Source organism: Prionailurus viverrinus, chromosome B1 (genome assembly GCF_022837055.1).
Source record: "Prionailurus viverrinus isolate Anna chromosome B1, UM_Priviv_1.0, whole genome shotgun sequence".
NCBI classification, from domain to species: Eukaryota; Metazoa; Chordata; class Mammalia; order Carnivora; family Felidae; genus Prionailurus; species Prionailurus viverrinus.
The window spans coordinates 73,368,953-73,392,376 of record NC_062564.1 but is presented as its reverse complement, the minus strand read 5'-3'; the positions used below and the strand labels follow the sequence as shown (position 1 = coordinate 73,392,376).

At 45.2% G+C, this 23,424-nt stretch overlaps 1 protein-coding gene across 1 annotated transcript in view; it reads right to left on the bottom strand.

Moving 5' to 3' along the window:
• DCHS2 (dachsous cadherin-related 2) overlaps positions 1-15,976 on the bottom strand; it is a 250,293-nt gene extending 234,317 nt beyond the window's left edge. The window contains exon 1 of the mRNA XM_047857633.1: positions 13,958-15,976. Within this exon, the coding sequence (XP_047713589.1) occupies positions 13,958-15,976 (2,019 nt within the window). The remainder of the gene's footprint in view (positions 1-13,957) is intronic.
• Positions 15,977-23,424: the final 7,448 nt, after the last annotated feature.

The window sequence follows — 23,424 nt, the reverse complement described above, 5'->3', positions numbered from 1 at the left end:
GGTATCCAAATAAGTTTTAACTGATGTCTTTTTTTTTTCTGTTAGTAAATTTCCTACAAGAAATAAAATAACTCAAAATCACCACTCAGTGACCATATTGTACTCTCAGTCAACTCTTCAAGTAGTGTGTATCACTAAACTTTTATTAAAGGGTACTACAAATGATGGTGTTCCTTGTTACTGTAATTGAAAGAAAACACAAAGCATCCCCTTCTTCCCTTTGCCCTACTTCTGCTCCTGAATAAGAAGGAGAAGTTCCTAGGACAATCAATTGGAAAATGGAGACAAAAGTCAGCCATATCCCAGGAAGTCAACACTTCTCTCCTTCACTCGGACAGCTTACATCTCAGGAGACAGGGGCAGCAAAATAAAACCTGGTGGTGCCTTTTTCTTAAAGTATGCGCTTGACCTTGGAAAGCCAGAGAAGTGGCCAGAGTCAAGGCCATGAGACTGGCAAGTACGAGCAGAGGTGAACCATGGAAGAGTGTCAGGAACAGGCTACTCAGGCTACTCTTTACTTTAAACCAAGAAGGTCAAGGTCTCCTCACCGCTCCAACGGCTCCTGTGGTTCTCGGTGGTAAGAACCTGACTCAATTTGGGACTGAAACTCTACATAATAGTTGAGTCGGTGCACTTTCCTAGAATGTCATTTGAGGCTCAGGATCATATTGCTAGTCATTTAACAGGACTAGTCACTGACGTTTTTAAAACAAAAGGCTGATATTTGTTTCTTCTAGTCTCACTTACCTTCTCGGTTTGATCAAACACAAATGAAGCTGCGCTAATAAACTTCCCTGGGAATTTACCACATGCCAGGCGCTGCTCTATGCTCTGGACATCCATCACGTCATTTAGTCCCCACAACTGCTTTTTAGGTAGATCCTCTCCTATCATTCCTCCTTAGTGAATGAGAAAACTTAGGCTTCCGAAGGCTTGGCAACCTGCTCCAAGTCAATCTACTAAGGGACAGAGTTAAAATTTAAACCTAGTTCTGCCTGGCTCCGAAGGACCTACTTTTATCCACGAGATCATTCTTCCTCTCTTCAACTCAAGGACTCCTGGAAATAACGAGGGCTAAAGGGGCTCCACATACTTCCTCGGTGGGCAATCTAAGGCTCTGCATTTTTACGGGGAAAATGGCAAAATTTGAAATGAGGTTAATATTGTGGAATTTTTAAAAGGAAATTTAAAACAGAATTGTTGAGAAGGAAAGACACAATGTCCTACAGCATACACAGAGCACGGTTAGTACGCCCAAAATCCATGGAGTGAAAAGGTAAAAGTAGTGAGATTATTTAGACAGTAATCAAGACTAAGGCATTTTTGTTTGTTCAATAGAGTATCTTTTCTTAACTGATTCAATCCTTTGTTCTCCTATGAAAGATACTGGTTAATGGCTTCAATCAACTACAGGATATAATATTCCATAAACAGGCAATAATAAATCTTACCTGTCATTTCTTACACTCTAGCAACTACATTTTCTTCACAACTTCATCACACTAGTCGATGCTGAAAAAGACCACTTTAGCTCTACAGGTACTGAATCTATCATCAAGGGATACCGGACTCTAAACAAGACAGTAGTAGAAATTTCCAGAATCTTTCTTCAAGTGGGAAAGGGCTCTTAACATATGGCCAGGTCCAAAAAGACATGGGCCAACAGGTCCCAGACACCATTATTACAGGGTACTGAGGAAGGAAGTTGAGCAAACAGGAGCAAGATGCCCATAGATTTGGTTTGTAAACACTGCAAACAATAGGAGAGGCACCATCTATGTTAAAGAGATGCAAAGAATAGAGAGGCAGGGGTAAAAGATAGAGGAGAAAGGGTACCAATGACAAGCCATGTTAGAAAAGATGGAAGAGGTGAGGGGCACCTGGGTGGCTCAGTCGGTTAAGCATCTGACTTCAGCTCAGGTCATGATCTCACCGTTCGTGGGTTCAACTCCCGCATTGGGCTCTGTGCTGACAGCTCAGAACCTGGAACCTGCTTTGGATTCTGTGTCTCCTTCTCTCTCTGCCCCTCCCCTGATCATTCTCTCTCTCTCTCTCTCTCTCTCTCTCTCTCTCTCTCAAAAATAAATAACATTTAAAAAAAATAATAAGGGGCGCCTGGGTGGCGCAGTCGGTTAAGCGTCCGACTTCAGCCAGGTCACGATCTCGCAGTCCGTGAGTTCGAGCCCCGCATCAGGCTCTGGGCTGATGGCTCAGAGCCTGGAGCCTGTTTCCGATTCTGTGTCTCCCTCTCTCTCTGCCCCTCCCCCGTTCATGCTCTGTCTCTCTCTGTCCCAAAAATAAATAAATGTTGGAAAAAAAATTAAAAAAAAAATAATAAGATGGAGAAGCGAAATGTGGAGAAGCCGTGGTTGGACTTGATTTGGCCGCTGGAGAACCCCTAGTCCTTGGGGACTGGATGGCACAGAGACAAGAAAGTCTGATAGCGGGAGGCAAAACACAAGTGAGTTTTCACCTTCTGGATTCTACGGAGTAGAAGGCATGATTACCTGTGAAGAGAAAAGGAGCAAGATGTGACCCTGAAAGAGAGTGAAGTTGTGGGGGAGATGCCAGGCGAAGAAAAGATTGCCCAGCAGTACTGAGGGCCCAGCTGACTGCACCCACTTACAACGGAACTGACCATCACTCAGAATTACTCCAGCAGTGCTCCATGGTGCAAATATGAGGTGGGGGAGCATACAGCTAGACTGATCCACCATCAGGATTACGTGCGCAGGTCTAGAAGAGCAAGGGTTAGTAGGGTGCACTCAGGAATCCTGGCTGGATGGAGGAACTAAAGCAAGGAGGGGGCTGATATCTAAAGAAAGAAATGGAAGAGAAGGGGCCTAGAAAAAAATATATAGGTTCAAAAAGTAAATTAAATCAAAGACAGAGAGTGGACGTGCTAGGAGGTTCTGATCAGAGACCGGGATACACAGCTGAGATTTCAAAGGTGGAGCAGTTCTAGATGATTCTAGGTTAACAGAGTATGACTGCAGGATAGGGTTCCTGGAGTAGAAGTAACAACAAAAGATATCAATACTGGGCGAAATGGGAAAATGGAAGACCGGTTTGGCAGAATGGCGAAAGCTATAATAGAGACAAAAATGGTTAAAATGCATATGGAGGACTGACGAGGAGGTCTGTAAGAAAGAAGAACAAGGGAGAAGAGAATAGCAGAGCCAGGTAACATGTGCCTTACTTAATGCCTGGGAGCATGGAGAGGGATGCTGAGTAATTCAAGGCATTGCGGAGGAGCTCAGAGAACAGGGTAAGCTGCCATCCGTCTCTCTGGGCTCTGGTCCACTGGGCTGAGGAGATCAAGAAAACAAAACAGCCTCACAGAGACCTGCCCTCCCACCACATATGAATGGCAAGACCCTTGTCCCAGCCAGCATCTTCAGCCATGGACTCTTCTCTCAGTATCCTCGCTTCTATTTCCACAGCTTTGGTTATCACCTCTACATAAATGACTTCCAAGTTTCTATCTCCAACCTCTGGCGGCTCTTCTGCACTTAGTTCTGAATAGCTAAATAGCCATCGAGACATCTTTTCCTGGACTACTCGCCATGAATCCGTACTCAAATTACCAAACACCTGACCGAGTGAGCATCTTCCCCCCAAAACTCTCACCTCCAGCTTTTCCTATTCCTCTGACTAACCAGACTGAAAATACAGCACCAGCTTTTACTTCCTCCATCACCTCTCCCTTCACTTCTTATTCAAGTGGTACCTAGTCTTCCTTTAAGGCCATACCTTCCATTATACCTCCACTCCCGTGGTTCAGGCCCTCAGGGCTGAACAGGGATTATTACAAGAGTCTGGGGACTCTCTTACCTCGTCTCCTGCTTCCTTCTTCCTCTTTGCTTCTTATTAATCTGGAATTAATCTTATTAATTCCTAAGACCTTGCTTTACACATGTCAACCTCTCGTCAAAACCCTGCCATCTCTCTTGTTTGCTTCCGTAACAAAGGCCAAACTCTAGACAAACACTGTAAGTCCTTTATGGACTATCTCTTCTCATGTCTTCACTATAGAAACCACACACACCATGGTTATTCTAATTCATACTACCGTCACATGGACTATGCAATCCTAAATAGAGTTTTAATTAAAATTGATATCTGCTATGATGTTCACCTGATCTACCTGTGCCATAAAGCACAAAATCCTTTTAAATGCAAATTTTAATTCAGTCATATTTCAAGAAGTAACCTGGCATTTGTGAAAATGATCTAGCTTAATTTCCCTAATGGGCTATGAAAATATAAATTACTTCTATAGTTGCTCACTTTTAATTTATAATTTAGAAGGCAAGGGGTTCATTAGTATGTCTGGTGTTGAGGTGGTAATAAAATTAATTTGTTGCCAGATTTCAATCCTCAGAGAAAGGAAATCTTACTGATCACAACTTTAAGAAATCCATCCTGGGGCATCTGGGTAGCTCAGTCGGTTGAGCGTCCGACTTCACCTCAGGTCATGATCTCACCGTTCATGAGTTCGAGCCCCACGTCAGGCTCTGTGCTCCCAGCTCAGAGGCTGGAGCCTGCTTCGGATTCTGTGTCTCCCTCTCTCTCTCTGCCCTTCCCCCACTCGTACTCTGTCTCTCTCTCTTTCAAAAATAATAAATAGGGACGCCTGGGTGGCTCAGTCAGTTAAGCGTCCGACTTCAGCCCGGGTCACAATCTCGCGGTCCGTGAGTTCGAGCCCCGCGTCGGGCTCTGGGCTGATGGCTCAGAGCCTGGAGCCTGCTTCTGATTCTGTCTCCCTCTCTCTCTGCCCCTCCCCCATTCATGCTCTGTCTCTCTCTGTCTCAAAAATAAATAAACGTTAAAAAAAATTAAAATAATAATAATAAATAAATAAATATTAAAAAAACTAAAAAGAAATCCATCCTGAATGATTCTCTTTTCGAAGTGATCATGCCTAGGAATGCATTACACTTTTTTATGCAAAACAAAAATGCATAGTTATAATAGAATGCATCCATGACAAGTCTGTAAATAAAAACATCACAAAAGAAGGCATTGGACTCCCTAGAAGGTCCACATCTAGTGAAACCTCCATCCTGATCCACTGCACAAAGAACCTTTCACCTGCAAAGGCCCTTAACTCTTCCTGCACCAACCACTTTTGACCACATAGTATATATTATCATAGTACATATAAAGCCGAATGCTGTCCCCAAAGCAAGTGAATATCATCCAATCCACTGAAGGCCTGAAAAGAACAAAAAGGAAGAGAAAGGATGAGCCTGACTGTCTTAGCTGGGACACCAGTCTTCTTCTGCCCTCTGACTGGCACTCACACCATCAGTTCTCCTGGTTCACAGGCCTTCAGACCTGGATTCAATTACACCACAGGTTTCCCTGTGTCCTCAGTTTGCAGACAGCAGATTATGGAATTGTGGGAAATCTCTGTCTCTATAATTGTGTGAGTCTATTTCTCATAATGTATATAAGCACATTTATATATGACTAACGCACATTTCATGGATGAGGAACTGGCCAGAGAAGTCAGTAGAGATAGTGGTGTAGTCAAAGTCGGAACCAAGGTATTCTAAGTCCAGTGCTATCTTGCTCCATGCTTTCCCAATAAACGGCTCCAAAGAGTAATAACTGATAAACAGAACAAAAGACACTCCATAGACAAGAATCATTCCCTGCACACCTGAGAGGGGTCATGGAGTCTCATGGAGTCTCAGTGTGGGGTTAGCACCCCTGAGGTGAACCCATGAGGAATCATGATCCACTGTGCTGAGGGCTTCACCACCAGACTTCTATCCCATTGCCTAGTCTCTCTAAGACCTTCACAGTGCTTTCTGGGGGTGTGGGTTGGAAGGACTATTATTGACAGGTCATCTGAACCTTCCTAAAGACAAGTAGGAATCTATAGACCCATAAGGAGATGTTACAAGCATCCAAATTAAGTAAAACAGATTCCTGCTTTCATTGCTAGAAACATACACATCTAGCTAAAATCCGATACACAATTTAAATCTATTTCTGCTCCTTCTTCCATCTTTAGTGCAAGAGAATCTTTATTTGAAATGTCAATTTTTAAAGTTTATTTATTTATTTTGAGAGAGAAAGTGTGCGTGAGTGGGGAAGGGGTGGGCAGAGAGAGAGAGGGAGAAAGAGAATCCCAAGCAGTCTCCTCACACTCCCAGTGCAGAGACCGACAAGGGGCTCGAACTCACGAACCATGAGATCATGACCTGAGCCAAGATCAAGAGTCAGATGCTTAACTGACTCAGCCACCCAGGCACCCACCTCTGAAATATCATTTTTAATTACTGATTGCTATATCAGGCAAAACAGTTTTCCTCACCATCTCTAGAAGTCTTACTAACATATAATAATATATAATATGTATTGAGTACTTACTATGAATCAAGCATTGTTCTAAGCAAACATGTATTAATTCATTATTCACACAATAACTCTTCCAAGTTGACACTGATGCTGTTATTCATATTTTCCAGAGGAGGAAACTGAGGCACAGTGCCCAAGATCACACTGCTAGTAAGTAGTGGAACTGAGATTCAAATCCAGGGACTCTGGCCCCATAGTCTGTCTGTTTTTCATCACTGCATGCAACCTAATTTTAATCTTCAAAGCTATGAACTCTCTACCACGTCATTATTTTAGTTATACAACCAAAAACTACACAAATTACTGGCAAGTTATACATTAACTTTAACTCGAGATACATCCACAGATTCTAGGCAATACCATTCCTATAACATATCCAAACATGTTATCTGATCACCTTTTCCAAGCAAGAAAAAGGGAAAGGAAGTAAAGCCAGCTGATGGGTCTTGGGTAGCACTTGTGTGGGGAAAGAAGAGGAGAGGAATGAAAATGAAGCCCAGAAGAGAATTTTACAGTTGATCTCAAGTGCTTAAAACAGGTCATCAGAGCAAAGCCAGAGGCATATACAGCACATGCTGGGAACTAAGGTACAAGGCCAGCAGGAGTCAGATAATCAGGGAAGATGACAGTTGGCAGGTGATCTAGACACGTCCTAGAGACAACTGAGATTGCTGTGGGAAATCTCACATGCTTTCAATGCATGTGTGCAGACAGAATAGGTCCATTTTTGAGAGCAAGAAGAGAAAAAATGCAAAATAAATAAATGAAACAAAGAAAAGAGCCAGAAGAGGACAATCATATATGGGTGATACAATTATATGACCATCAAAGCTTGTCTACACTATGTAAGTATGTAAGCACGCATGCAAGGTCAACAATAAGGGTATAGTAGTAGTAAAGTGAGGGATAAGCAACGTAATGCAGGCCACAAAATTCCAGAGGACCAACGATAAACTTCACAGAGGAAATAAACTTTAAAATACAAATAATACACACTCAGATAAAATGTGAACGATTAAAAAGTAAAAGCTCTAACCAGTAGTAACTCTTACTTAGCTTTTGTTTTCACGATGTAGCTCTTCAATACAATTCAAAAAAGTTACTGATCTCCTAATACATTAGATAGAGGACACCGAGTATTACAGGGGATTCAAATACCATTGAACTGCAGCCCCACAAGGTACTTATACTGTTTTACTAATACAAGTAAACAACCGTAGCACTACAAAGAACATTAAGAAAAGAGTGGGACATACCAGATAACATTTAGTGGGAGAAAGTGGCATTTAAGATATGCCTAGAGGGGTGCCTGAGTGGCTCAGTTGGTTGAGCTTCAGACTTTGGCTCAGGTCATGATCCCCCCCTGTTCAGGTTCGTGGGCTCGAGCCCCACGTTAGGTTCTATGCTGACAGCTCAGAGCCTGGAGCCCCACTTGTGCTCTGTCTCTCTGTCTCTGTCTCTGTCTCTCTCTCTCTCAAAATTAAATAATAAATAAAACATTATAAAAAAAAGTTTTTTAAAGGAAATAACCGTAAAAGATATAATGAATCCAAAACAAGATACAGTTTAGCCCTTTCCGGTTCATGGAGCTTTGTAGGAAGCATGCCCTCCCATCCTTCAGTGTCTTCCCAGAGGCAGACACCATCTTTAATGTCCACTGCCCGGGCACCCTCCTAGACAGGATCCTGAAAGTCAGACCCCGAGTTCAAGCAAACAAGCACACCAGATGCTCCCCCTCCCACGGCCCCAGGCTGGGATCTCAAGCCTTGCTTTTTACCCAACTGATGGGTTTGAGATGTGATCTTGCTTTTTACCCTGGTGCTTTACTTTTCCACAATACAAGACACAACCACTCCAACAAACAGCAAATCCACACACATGGACACACAAACACGTCTGTGGAAAGGACACGCTAACAAAAACGGGACAGTTTCAAAAAGGAGCTAATGAACACAAGTTAAGAAAGAAAGAAAGAAGCTAGAGGCACCCGGGTGGCTCGGCCGGTTAAGCATCCGACTTCAGGTCATGCTCTCGAGGTCTGTGGGTTCAAGCCCCCGCGTTGGGCTCTGTGCTGAAGGCTCAGAGCCTGAAGCCTGCTTCGGATTCTGCGCCCCCTCTCTCTGCTCCTCCCCTGCCTGCGTTCTGTCTCTCTCTCTCAAAAATAAATAAACATTTTCCAAAAAATTAAAAGAAAGAAAATAAATATTTTTTTAAAAACTAAAAGAAAGAAAGAAAGAAAGAAAGAAAGAAAATAAATATTTTTTTAAAAAAACTAAAAGAAAGAAAGAAAGAAAGAAAGAAAATAAATATTTTTTAAAAAACTAAAAGAAAGAAAGAAAATAAATATTTTTTTAAAAAACTAAAAGAAAGAAAGAAAGAAAGAAAGAAAGAAAATAAATATTTTTTTAAAAACTAAAAGAAAGAAAGAAAAAAAGAAAGAAGGAAAGGAAGGAAGAAAGGAAGAAGCTAGTACTGGAAGACAAATGACTTTGATCTGGGAAATGTTAGATCTGAGGTGCCAAAACTATATATCCAGGTGGAGATGTATACAAGGTAGGAAAATGTTAAATGTGAGTTTATACGAGAAGTTTCCATCCTATAGACAGAGAAAAAAAAAAAAAAAAAGAAGAAGATCTGGGAATATATAGAAGAAAGTGTAGGAAGCGGGTAGATGTGAGAGGAAGTCAGACCCCCGGAAGTGCCTCCATCACAGAGTCGGGTGTCACAAGAGGAAAAAGGAGGAACTGGCAAGAGGGAGACACAAAAAGAAGGTAGTAAGATGAAAGAAGAGGCGGCGTTCATGAAAGAGGAAGCGGGCCACAGTCAGAAATGCTTTATGATTAAGAAAAGCTGACTGGATTTAAATTTAAAAACACAGCCGCCTTTCGTTTATCCACGGGATACAGGTGTGCTGTTTCGAAGGGACACATGCACCCCCATGTTTATAGCAGCTCTATCAACAATAGCCAAAGTTTGGAAAGAGCCCAAATGTCCATCGATGGACGAATGGATAAAGAAGATGTGGTACATATATACAATGGAGTATTACTCGGCAATCCAAAAGAATGAAATCTTGCCATTTGCAACTACGTGGATGGAACTGGAAGGTATTATGCTAAGTGAAATTAGTCAGAGAAAGACAAAAATCATACGACTTCACTCATATGAGGACTGTAAGAGACAAAACAGATGAACATAAGGGAAGAGAAACAAAAATAATATAAAAACAAGGAGGGGGACAAAACAGAAGAGACTCATAAATATGAAGAACAACTGAGAGTTGCTGGAGGGGTTGTGGGAGGGGGGATGGGCTAAATGGGTAAGGGGCACTAAGGAATCCACTCCTGAAATCATTGTTGCACTCTATGCTAACTAATTTGGATGTAAATTTTAAAAAATAAAAAATAAAATAAAAATAAATTAAAAAAAAACACAGCTGCCTTTTGAGAGACAGGATTTAGTACAATGATGAGGGCAAGTCAGAACAGGGGGCTACGGAATGCTCAGCATGAGGAAGGGGCATCCGTCCTTCCTTCCAGAGGACTGGCAGTGAAGGGAAGGAGACAGCACCCCACTGGGCGCTCCGTTAGCACAGGGACCCTGCCCGGTTGGGTCACTGGTACATCCTCAGCACTAAGACCAGTTCCTGGCATGTAAGAGGTACTCAATAAATATTTGTTTGTGGAATGCTGTGCTTATTCAATGAATGCTGCTGTTTGATTAAACAAATGAATTAGTGAATGAACACAGTAATGATATTTGAGGAAGCCTGAGACAACAGTCTTCACTTCTGTGAGTCAGGTATAAATGCCGGACATAAAGGCTGGGAGCACAGCTCACCTCACTGTGCTTGGCATGGAGTGGAAAGTGGGGGGTCTTGCCTGGCGTTTGCAGTTAGTCTTTTTGACGGTAATCTGAGGGAAAAGAGAATCTTTTGGGCCAGACACTGAGTCTGGGGAGGAAACCCTTGAGTGTCTGCAGAGTAGAAATCTCTCTCTGCCTTAACCATAAAGAGATACTGAAAGGAGCTCTTGAGAGGCGGGTTGTTAAGAAGGACACGTAGAGGACAGTGGAGAGTAAGGAATGAGGAATCCAGGCAAGTGCCTGCGAGGTTGTGAAAACCCTTTGGGAACAGAGGTCACCTATCTCAGGCTGCTACAGGTTCTTGTACTCTGTGTTAAATCCCTTTGTCATGTCCACGCTTAAAGTCTTTGTAAAGTTCCGATCTGGGTATGAGACTATAAAAGGATTCAGGCTACATGGGGGACAGGAGGATGGTCAGTGCTGTGGTCGCAGCAGGAGCAGTAATAAGAGTGGAAGAACCGCAAGGATCCGTGATATGGGGTGACCTCCAAAGACACCCTGAAGGTTCAAGGATTTGTTTCATTAGATGACACGGTATTATTCCCTGTAAGGGAATATAGGAAAGAACTTTTTTTTTTTCCTGTTGCTTCCATTTTGTTTTTGCTTGATTCTGACAAAGGAGAATTGAGCAGCTATTCAGTCTAAAGGGAGAAAACTGATGGAGAGCAACAGAAAGAAGGCAGGGTTGTAAGAACTGGTATAATGGAATTAAAGCCCTGTGGGAAAGAGGCCATGAGACCCAAAGTGTGGCTGGGAAGGTTCCTTTTTATAAAGTGATATACAGAAAGATTGAAGGGCACGGGGGGGCTCAGCTGGTTAAGTGTCCAACTCTTGGTTTCAGCTCAGGTCATGATTTCATGGTTCGTGAGTTCCAACCCAGCATCAGGCTCCATGCTGCCAATGTGTCTGGATTCTCTCTCTCCCTCTCTCTCTGCCCTCTCCCCGCTTGCATACAACTCACATGCGTGCTCCCTCTCTCTCACTCTCAAAATAAACAAATAAACTTAAAAAACAACAAAAGATCTAGAGTAAAGATATAAAACAGATGGAAGACACCTTGGGGGGCCCACCTCGAAGGCAGGGGACAGAGACAGCAGGGGCTTCCAGAACACAGGACGCTCTCACAGCTGCTGGAGAAAGGCCACCAGAGAACCCAGGGAGTAAGACGGTTTCTGCAATGTTGAGGGGCTACATCACTGGAATTTCCAGAAATTCTAATTAGCACGATTTAATGCTATTTACAGCAATATTGGGCAAACAGGAAAGGTTTTTTTTTTTTTTGCAATTAGAGATGCAGTCCTACGCTTGAGCCAAGTTCAGCTCACCTAATAGATCTGAATCATAATAATGGGATAAACACACCTCACGGCAGAATCATCTCACAATTTTAGAAAAGACAGGTTTTAATCAAAGGAATCGCAATTAATCCACCCTGCTTATTTTCCTTCAAATGCAGCCAAGTTGTACTGTTTCATACCAAGATCCTCAAGGTCTTCCAGATGGAAGAAATCTTAGAAATCATCAAGTCCAACCTCTCACTTATTATGACTTCATTTTTAGAAATCCATGGCAGAAAGGATCAGTGCACGCTGGCATCCATGTACTCCTTTACATTCGTCAGCCTCCTTTGGGGTACACCTGAGGCCACATAGCTGAGTTCTGGCCAATGGAACACTGGTGGACGGGATCTAAGTCACTCACTCCCAGGCCCGGCCCTACCTTGGATGGAGGAAGGCCAGCCAACTTGCATTGTATCAAAATTTGCTTGACAAGTAGATAAACTTTCACTGTGGTCCTCACTGACATTTGTGGATTTGTCTGTTTCAACAGCAAGCATTAATTGATTCTCAAGCCTTCTTTGAATAACCTAGCAACTCAGAGAACTGCCAATCATGCTAGGGAAAGAAATGGAGATTATTATCGCCCACAGATCCAAAGGATTAAAAAAATAGAAGCAGTCATGAAATTCATTTTTATAATATAGTAGCATCCTGGTTATCTAAAAGTTATTATTTGAGACACAACCTACAAAAGTTAAGGCCCTACTCCCCTGAGAACCAGGAAATAAACAATAGAGATCTTAAAATAACCCAGCCTGAGAACTAAATAAAGCTTTAGAGGTTCACTCACCAGTCAGCCTTCTAGGCTGTATGTATTTATTCAAGTTATCTTGGAGTAAATAAATCAATCTTAGAAATCTGGTTTATCTCACATCAGATAAGAAATTGGAAATTGGTCTGTTTCTGCTTTCTTTGTTTTGTTTTTTGAGATTCCACATATAAATGAAATCATATGGTATCTTGCTCTGTCTGACTTATTTCACTTAGCATAATACCTTCTAGGTTCTCCCATGTAGTCACAAAGGTCAAGATCTCATTCTTTTTATGGCTGAATAATATTCCACTGTGTATGTGTGTGCGTGTGTGTGTGTGCATGTGTGTAACACATCCTCTTTATCCATTCATCTATTGATGGATACTTAGGTTGCTTCCATATCTTGGCTATTATAAATAATGCTGCAATAAACATAGGGGTACATACATCTTTTCTATTTAGGGTTTTCATTTTCTTTACCCGGTACTGGATCATATGTTAATTCTATTTTTACTTTTTTGAGGAACCCCTATACAGTGTTCACATTGGGTGCACCTATTTAAATTCCCACCCAGAGGGGAGGTGGATGGGGAGATGGGCAAAATGGGTGAAAGGGAATGGGAATACAGGCTTCTAACTACGGAGTGTAGGCGTCCTGGGGACAAAAGGTACCACATAGGGAATATCGTCAATGGTTTTGTAATAGTGTTGTAGAGCGTCAGATGGTGGCTACACTTGTGAACATAGCATAATGTATACAGTTTGTCAAATCACTTGTTGTTCACCTGAAACTAGTGTAACGTGTGTCAACTATACTTCAATAAGAAAGAAGTGAAGAGGGAAGGGAAGGGAAGGGAAGGGAAGGGAAGGGAAGGGAAGGGAAGGGAAGGGAAGAGAAGGGAAAAGGAAATTTGAAGCAATAAAGATGGTGCTAGAAGGGGCCAAATCACAACATTCTGAAGGTAAAGGAGAGATCAGAATCTCCAAAAAGCAAGGTATAGAGCCCCTATTTTATAACTGTGCCCCACTACTTCTCAGAGTTCTGAAGGAACTCAACTCACAGCTGATTTTTTAAAAAAAAATGACTTACTATCCTCAACTAGCCTTTGTAAGCCTCTAAACGAAGGTAGGAAAACGTGTAAGAAAACTCTGGAAATGGTTACTCAATCAGTTTCAATGTCTAAAGGTAGGCACTGTATTTGAAAAGAAAAATTTTTTTGAGGAACCCTTTATTTCCCTAAGATGCCACACAGTGATGCTCGAAAATATGAGACACTGCCATTTGCATACTGTTTGGGAGTGAGTGGTTCCTCCCAAATCCATGTGGGAGCACATATCCTGCACAAAGGAAACTGGGATTCTTTAAGCAAAATCAGGATCCAAATATGTGAAGTAGAAAGGACCTTAGAGATCATACAGTGCAAGCCCCTGACAGCAAAGTTAGGTGCCCAGAAGGTGCCATTCATCTCTCTGTAGAGGAAGAACTGGAGTTCATGCCCCCTTGCTTTGGAGCCAGGATACAACCACCTACGTCACAATGTTCCTTCCCTGGATAGACTTAATCTTGACCTCCCTTCCCAGGCCTTCCTGGAATCCAGAGGTTAATCCAGAAGCATGACGCACTCACCTGCAAAAAGCAGTATCCAACTGGGGCATGCTCCGCAAGGGTGACGTTGTACACCTGCCTCCTGAAGATGGGCTCGTTGTCATTCACATCGTCCACGGTGATGCTCACCAGGCAGGTGGCAGAGAGTGGGGGTTCTCCGAGGTCCTGGGCTACCACTCTCAACTCTACTGCCTCCTGGACCTCTCGGTCCAGACTCCGGATGGTGCTGATCACGCCGCTTTCGGGATCAATAGTGAAGGACGGTCCGCACTCCGCTGCAGGCCACACACCTTCCGGGTTGCAGTGAACGGGAAGGTGGACCAGTGCGTAGCGCAGCCGGGCGTGGTCGGTGCCAGCCTCATCCGCATCGGAGGCGCTGACCCACACCACCGCCGTGCCGGGGGCCGCGGCCTCTGACACCGAGGCCAGGTAATGCTCCCGGCTGAAAAGAGGCGGCTGGTCGTTGAGGTCGGCGACCCGGAGCAGCAGCGTTTCCTCGGTGCTCAGCGGCGGGGAGCCCGCATCCGTGGCCACCAGTCGCAAATCATACAGGTCGCGGCTCTCACGGTCCAGGGGCCCCTCGACGCAAAGGAAAAATACCCCCGGGGAGCCACCAGAGCGCAGCGCGAAGGCTCCATCTCCGCCCTCCAAGGACAACGAGATGCTTCCGCTTCCGAAGCCCACGCCGGGTTCCCCGATGGCCTCCTCTTCCTGCTCGGGATCCCCGTCCGCGTCGGACACGGAGACTCGAGCCACGTAGTCGCCGAGGGCCGCGCCCTCGGAAACGCGCGCCTCCCCACCCTCGGTAAGGAAGAGCAGGTGAATGGCGGGCGGGTTGTCATTCACGTCCAGCACCGCGATGGACACGCGCACAGTGGCGACCTCGGGCTCGGCCCCTCCGTCGCGGGCCTCTACCACCAGCTGGTGCCAGGCCTGTGCCTCGCGGTCCAGCGGCCTCTGCACCCGCACCACGCCGCTCAGCTCCTCCACGGCGAAGTAGGCCGCATCGCCCAGTGGCCCGAGCGCCTGCCGGGCGCGGATGCTGTAGTACACGTGGCCATTGGGCCCCAGGTCACGGTCGGTGGCGCGAACGCGACAGACCTCGGCTCCCGGCCGAGCGTCCTCCCGCACGGCGGCGCGGTACTCGCTCTGCTCGAAGACCGGGGGGTTGTCGTTCTCATCCAGCACGCGCAGCTCCACACGCAGGTGGCCGGTGCGCCGCGGGCGGCCGCCGTCCCATGCCTCGATCTGCAACTCGTGCGCAGCCACCGCCTCCCGGTCCAAACGCCGCAGCAGCACCAGGTCCAGGGGCTCCAGGGGCGACGACGACGGTGGCGACGGCGATGACCCGGGAGTTCCGTAGCGCAACTGGAAGAACGGTCCCGCGGGGTCCTCGGGAAGGGCGGACGGTTGCACCAAGGTGTAGCCCTGAGTGCTGAACAGGCCGGCGTCCGGGTCGTGGGCACCTGGCAGGCGGAAGGCGGTACCTGGAGGGCTGAGCTCGGAAACGTCGAGTTGCAGGGAGTCGCGGGGAAAGCTGGGGGAGTGATCGTTCACGTCGTTGACCAGGATCTCCACCTGCACCACGGCTCCCAGCAGCGTGGCGGCCACAAAGCTGTAGTGGTCCCGCTGCTCGCGGTCCAGGCACCGCGCCGTGCGGATGATGCCGGTGTCCGGATGCACGTGGAAGTCGTCCAACAGTGGTGAGTCATCGGAATCCTCGGATAGAAAGAAGCCGCCCGCCTCCTGCTGCTGTGCAGCGGGCAGCCCGGCGCGGATGTCTCCTACTAGAGTGTCCGGAGGAAGTCCTTCGTCCACAGAAAGGCTGAGGTTGAACACCTGGGCAGATGAGCCCGAAGCCGCCCAGAGCCACGCGTGCAAGAAGAGCCCGAGCAGGAAGCGCTGAGCCCCCGTGGCGCCGCCGCCGCCGCCCGGCAGCCCGCGGGGCGACCCTCTCCTCCCTGGCATCAGAAGGCGCCTCGTGGCCGGAGCCCCCCGCTGCCGGTGCCCTTTGCCCATCCTCCTCCCAGAAGGGCTCATTTCTCCGCCAGCTCCTGGGGAAGGCTCCCGGGTAACTGCCAGCTTGTGGAGGGCTGGCAGAAAAATCCAGGAGCCTCTTCAGTGTCTGGGCGAAAGAAAAAAAAAAAAAAAAGACTTTGTTTGGCAAACCAACAGACCCAGGAGTTCCCGAGGTTCAGGCTGCAACTGGTGAAAACGTCCTCCGCCTGCCGCTCACGCAGACAGGGAAGCGCTAGCTGCCTCTGCCGCTGCAGCCACCTCCTCAGCCCCTGGATTGCTTTCAATGAGTCTCATCTCTTTTTCTCTCTCCTTTTATTCCTTTTACATCTGTTCCTTGTTCTGCTTGGCTTGTTGTTTCCCCCTGGTAAAGTCAGGTGCATTATTTCCCTTGCCAAAAAGGATGAAATTATTTAAAGCGCACACACAGAAGGAGAGGATGGGGGTCGGCCCGGAGAAGGGGGTGGAGTAAGGGCGGGGAGGCCGAGGGCGGGCGCGCAGCCCGAGCAGAGGAGGAAAGGAGGGAGGGGGAGGCGGCCCTGCCTGCGGCCGTGTCGGCGGCTCCGGGGGTGGCCTCTCCCCGCGGCGTCTCGGGGCGCCCAGGACCGCCCGGCTCCAGCTCCCACCCAGCCCCCGCCGCCCCCCCTCCCTTCTCCTCCCCGCCTGTGACGCGGCGCACACGAGGGCAAACTCCAACCTGCGAGTCGCCGCTCTGCAGCAGGGCGCGTTCTCGCCGGGGCCAGGGACCAAAGAGAGAGGAGCGAAGGAGGAAGGACGTGGAAATTCGGACCGGGAGGCGGGCGGGGGTCGCGCAGGCCGGCCGGCTGCCCCGGCTCTGCGTGCGAAGTGGCGATGGGTGGGGGGCGGCGAGAGGAGCAGCCCCTCCACGCCCTCCTCCCTCCATCCCCTGGACGGTTCCTTCGGCAGGCCTGACGCTTGGCTCAGGCTGAGCAGAGGGTGGGGGTTAGAATCACTTTGGGGAGCCAAACTTGTGTTCTCCATTTGGCGAGAGAGGCTCGTCCCCAGCGGAAGGACAGATGGAGTCAAAGGCCGACGCGCAGCTGGGGCCAGGATGACTGTAAAGGGGGGGGGGGGGGGGTGAAGGCGGAACTTGGAAAAACCTTCGCGAAACCCCGAGAAATCTGTGGCACACATGGCGCAAAGCACGCTTTATTATGCCGCGCTACTACTCAGCGACGCGCGAGCGTCTTGTCACTCCCCTCTGCCACCAAGAATGACAATAGATTCGGCTTGTGAACACTTTTTTATGCATTCAGCGCCATCACAACACTTCCAGGATGTTTTAGGATGCTGATTTATGGGCAGAAAGATGGGGTAGCTCAGGCCAGACCACCTTCCAGCACTTCACCATCGCCTCTGAGCAAGGAAGTTTGCAGCCAGGGCCACTGTTGACAACACTTCAAACTAGCTTCCGTCTGAGTGCAAGAAAAATGCCAATAAATCGCCAGTCGCAGGTTTCGCTGCAATTATCCGTAATGATAGGTAGAAATTGATAAATGGCCTCTAATAAAGAATGCCTGAGGAAGGACTCTCTGCCTTCTTGAGAATGGCTGGTCGTATTTAGCAAATGGTTTCTGCAATTTTGCATTTAAGCCGAAGGGAAGAATTAATTTCGTAGTTACCGTTACTCTCCTTTAAGGAGAACCAAGAGCTCTGCGTGGTGGTTCCTGCCAGCAACAGTAAAATGCCTTTTTAATATACGATGGAGTTATATATAACTGCTAATCTACACCATTATCACTACCTCTGACAAAATAATAATAAAACTATTTTATAGCAGATATGTTGCATGTAAATGGAGACATCATTAAAATAAATCCAGCTGCCTTTCACCAGTGAAGTCCCCTTACCAGTAAGGAGAATGGTTATGAGTCTTTAGTTTTCTTTCACTTCAACCTTTGAATCTTGAACTGGTTCCTCGGCCTCCACTCTTGCCCCCCATAAGTAACTCTCAGCCATGCCTCTGGATTGTTTTTTGTTTTGTTTTGTTTTGTTTTGTTTGTTTACAGGTTTTTTTTTAATGTTATTTTTGAGAGACAGAGAGAGGGAGGGAGGGACAGAGAGAGAGGAGAGAGAATCCCCGCAGGCTTCACCCCCACAGGCTTCACGCTGTCGGTGCAGAGCCCAATAAGGAGCTGGAACTTTCCAATTGTGAGGTCATTACCTGAACAGAAATCAAGAGTCGGATGTTTAACTGACTGAGCCACCCAGGCACCTGGATTGTTGTTTTTAAAGCTAATTCAAATCGTGTCTCCCCCTGCTTAGAACCTGCCAATATATTTCCATTATACTTGGATTATAATTGAGACTCCTTCCAACTGTACAAAACTAACATGGCCCTTCTCACCTTTCCCACTTCATCTCATACCTCCACTCCGGATCCACTTCTACTGCTTTTTTTTTTTTCTAATCTTGGTATTTGTTACAGACTGAATGTTTGTGTCTCCCTCAAAATTCTTCTGTTATAGTCCTACCACCCAATGTGATGATATTAGGAGGTGGGGTCTTTGGGAGGAGACTAGGATTAGATGAGGTCATGGGAGTAATGTTATGAGAGTCATGAGAGAGCTTGCTGCTCTCAGTCGTCCGCCTTGTGAGGACATAAAAGCGAGCAGTCCACAACCAGGAAGAGGGCCCTCCCCAGAACCTGACCAGGCTGATACTCTGATCTCAGACTTCCAGCTTCCAGAACAGCGAGAAATAAATTTCTGCTATTTATGAGTCACCCAGTGTGTGGTACTTTCTTATAGCAGTGTGAACAGACCAAGACAGTACATTCGAATTGTTAGAAACTTTCTCTGCCTGGGAGTTATTCTTATGCTTTGTGAAGATTTGTCTCTTTCCCATTCAGGTCTTTTTTTTTTTTTTTAACATTTATTTATTTTTGAGACAGAGAGAGATAGAGCATGAACGGGGGAGGGGCAGAGAGAGAGAGAGAGAGAGAGAGAGAGAGAGACACACACACAGAATCGGTAGCAGGCTCCAGGCTCTGAGCCATCAGCCCAGAGCCTGACGCGGGGCTCGAACTCACGGACCGCGAGATGGTGACCTGAGCCGAAGTCGGATGCTCAACTGACTGAGCCACCCAGGCGCCCCCCATTCAGGTCTTAATTCAAATGTCAACTGTTTGGAATCCTCCCTTGACCCCTCTACTCAATAGTTTCTCCACCATAAACCATATATCCTCATATTGTGTTTCAGTTCACAGCACCTACCGGTACCTGACATTAGTTCGTTTTATAAATTTGCTTATTAGTTTACTGTGACCTCAACCTTCTTCATGAACTTTAAGCATGGCTTTCTCCCAGAACCCAGATCAGTACCTGACACATAAATGGGTCTCCATTAACTAAACATGTGTTAGAGGACTGCATGGATAGTTGGTTTAGCTGATGGATGGATAAGTCCATTTAAGGAGGTGTTGGAAGCCATAGTTCAGAATTAACTGATCATGAAATCCTTTATTGTGATGAATTCTATCTTCACAACTTACTCCTTCTAATCATTCCATGGGGCTTCTTGAACTAATTTTTGAACTTCAACTTATTTTGCAAAGTGTATCGTTACCAAATATTTACTTGAGTCTAAAAATAAAGGAAAAGCAGCTAGTCATTCTACATCTTTCACTGACATTCTTTGTAAACAGTGGTTTGGTTTAGAAACAAATGAAAATTCAGAAACTTCAAACATCTATTTTCCCATTAGTTTTTAGGCTTTATAATTCAAGCATATGCAGTTCAAGGTCTCCTGCCCACTTCACCATACACTTCATTGAATGCCCTGGGCAGCATTCTAGATTGAGAATTCAATTTGGTTGGGGGAGGGGGGGGGAGCATTTCTCAAATAGGTAAAAAAAAGTAACTTTATTCTAGCACAGAAGCCAATAGCCTGCAAGAAATAGGTCAAGGTCTGACTCTCTGGAGAGAAGCATCATGGTATAACTCGCGAGAGTTGGGTTTTGAAGCTGGGTGACCCTGGTTCTGCTCTATAATTGTAGGCGAATTATTTCAACCGTGTTAGGTCTCTTGTTAGTTTCCTGCTCTCTAAATTGAGGGTTATACTATCTCATTTACAGGATGTTATAAGTACTAAGTGAGCCAATGTATGGGCTAGCACACAGAAGGCATCAGCAAACATTATATTTCTTGCCCCTGTTGTTTGTGTGATTAAATATTTTAGGGGTGAAGTGTTTGGGGGTTCTCTGTCATATCAAACTCTGGCTTCTTAGCCCCACTGAATGTGTGGAGAGGGAGATGACAACTTCCTAGTATCACAGACAGCAGCTATCATGGGCAGAAAAGCCCAGAGGTAAATCTTCACCCAGTGTTACATGGTTTGAGTAGTACAGATAGTTCATCATCAAAAAACATTTTCTCCCAGACTGTAGATAGTCCTTAATTTCATAATAGTTAATTTAAATGGTCTAAATAGTTACTAAGTGCTCAAAACAGTGTTCAACGCATCTCATATCAACCCTTTAGGGAAGGAATTATAATTATTATCCCATGTGAAAGATGAAGAAACTGAGGTTCAGGGGCATTGCAAGTAACTTGGCCAAAGTCGCATCGGTGTAAGTGGTAGAATCAGAATTTGAACCCAGACAGTCTTGCTTCGGTGTCCATGGTCTGTGGAGCTTTTCACTGGCCATTTATCTTCTCTGAGATTTTCTGCATAAGGCAAACTGTCTTGCTTCTAAACTGCAGAAGGAAGAACTCTGGACAGCATGTTTGTGTGAATGGTAGGATGACACAGGACAATAGCCACAAGAAGTCACTACTAGAGAATGCAATGAAGAGAAATTATTTAGAAAAGTTTCCTAAAGCCAAGTGAGGAGGAGGCTCCTATGAAATATGGAGGGTTTCTTCTCACCTCCTCTCCCAGAAGAAAGACCCTTCGAGCTTAAGAAGGACACCTTTCCAGCAGGGAGTAACCCTGCTATTTTTCATTTATATGTTATCTCTCTGAAAAGATGAGCTAAGAGTGTTTAGAACTCGTGATGGTTACATTTTATGTATCAACATGGCCAGGCTATGGTGCCAAGCTTGACAGGTACTACCAAGTACTAGTCTAAATGCTGTTGCGAAGGTAATTTATAAATACAATCAACATCTACGATGAGTTGACTTTAAGTGAAGGAGATCGCACTTGATAATGTGGTGGCCCTTACATAATCAATTGAAGGTCTAAGAGCAAATGGAGGCTTCCCACAAAAGAAGGAACTGTGTTTCAAGACTGTAACATAGAAGTCCTGCCTGACTTTCCAGCCTGTTGGTCTACCCTACAAATTTTGGACTTACCAGTCCCCACAATCATGTGAGCCAATTACCATTTATATATTGGATCTGTTTCAATCAATCAATCAATCCGTGATTGATACAGAGCTTTATAAGAAGAGATGATTTAATGTCTAATATCATAGTCTGTTATATATATATATATATATATATATATATATATATATATATATTACAGTATTAAAATCAGAATCCTGGACATGATGGGGATCTCGCCCAGATAGGTAATTACATGATAGGTAATCAAATCTACTTCCTTCCTTAGGATCTAAGTGTCCAAAAGAGATGATAATATTTTCCCTATTTTTCATTTTGAGAACAGATTGTATACACATCCATTGTATTTTCTGAGCCCAACAGAATATGATTAAACTTTATAGAGTATTAGTCCCTATCTTTGATATCAACATATAGTTATTTCCTCTGACTCTTTGAGAAGACGAAGAAAAACTTTATCTCAAGATTTCATCATATAGTTGGAGAGAAATAGGACATGGCTTATCATTAAGTAGTTTTAGATATACTATACCCAATCGTATTTTTCCAATCCAGTAGAAGCTGAAATGTAAGGGTTACGTAGACAAAAATTCTTGCTACATTTGAAGATTATAATATAAGTAGGTCTGAGACAGAACCCCTAGCTAAAGTAATTCCTGCCTGATTCTGGCCAAGTCCCCCCTCTCTCTCTTAAATTGCTTATTCTCCTTCCCAGTAATTGGTAAGGCAGACCAGCTTCTCCTCACTCCCTCCACCAGACTCCAGATGGCCTACAAAGGCCAATCAAACCTGCTCAAACACATAGCCTTTAAGATTTGGCTTCTCTGACTCTGTCTTTGGCACACACACATGCACACTCACACATACACCATCTTGCTTTCCCTGAAAGCTTTTCTTCAGATAAAATAATCCCAGCTCCTTATTTCCCCAACCCTTTAATCATTTTGTTTCTGTTCTCTGAACTCCTTCCAATTTCCCTATATATTGTATAATGTGGAAACCAAAACCACACACCATTTTCTAACAGGGTCTACGAGTTGCCAAATGTAGGGGGGCTCACTTACTTCTTCAATCAGAAATCAAAGCCAAGTCCAACAGGTTCTTAACAAGTGGACGTTGGAACAGGTGTGACGCCCTCATTCAATAAAGCAACACCTTCTGAGTAGATAATTATTCAGTGTGGAAAGGAAATCGACTTGCTTTCACTGAAAGGGATTTTTAGAATATTCATGTATTTGTATAAAACAGCATGAAGGATAAAGTTAGTGAGGAAAAAGATAAATAGCAGTTAATTCAGGCCATGTTTTTCTAGGTGTAATTGCTCTTTGTGTGAAGTAAAGGAAACTGATCTGCTTCCTGGGACAAAGCAAAGTTCACTGAAATACATATACATAATATATGTTATAATAATTCCAAGCAAGAGAAAGCAAAGGAAATACCCAGGACCCTGCCAATCCCACAAATATTCAGTGAGAAAAACACCTGGATTCTCCCCAAGCCACAGCTGTTCAGTTGGAAAATGCCTGGATCCCATTGAATCAAGGCAGTCAGGGAAAAGAGCCACATCCGGCCCTGTGTGTCTCCTCAGTACGACAGGCACACATGAATCCTATTTGATCAAGACATAGTTATTTTGGAAATAAATAGATCCTGCTGGATTCAAGTGCAGTTCGCGACTAGCACACACAGATGGGGATGTACTGGGTACAGATACTATCTACAAGAAACTCCTTCAATACACAGACATTTGGTAAGAAACCTTATGCCACAGATTTTTGGTCATGTCAATATCTCGCTTATTTTTCTCGGGAAACATATGTGGATCTGGCAGCACGGCTCCCCGATTAAGTTTGCCTGGATCACACAGGATCTGAATGTCTTGCCCTGATGTCTTAGGTCTAGCAGGGTGTGTATGTAAAGAGAAATGCAAAAGTGAATCAGTCAGCTCTGTTTTTCCTAGTGCGATCACAACAGCAGCATGATCACAATAGGAGTGTTCCAGGCCTTTTGTTCCTTTCTTTCTTTTTTTTTTTAATGTTTTTATTTATTTTTGCGACAGAGAGAGACAGAACATGAGCAGGGGAGGGCCAGAGAGAGAGGGAGACACAGAATCGGAAGCAGGCTCCAGGTTCTGAGCTGTCAGCACAGAGCCCGATGCGG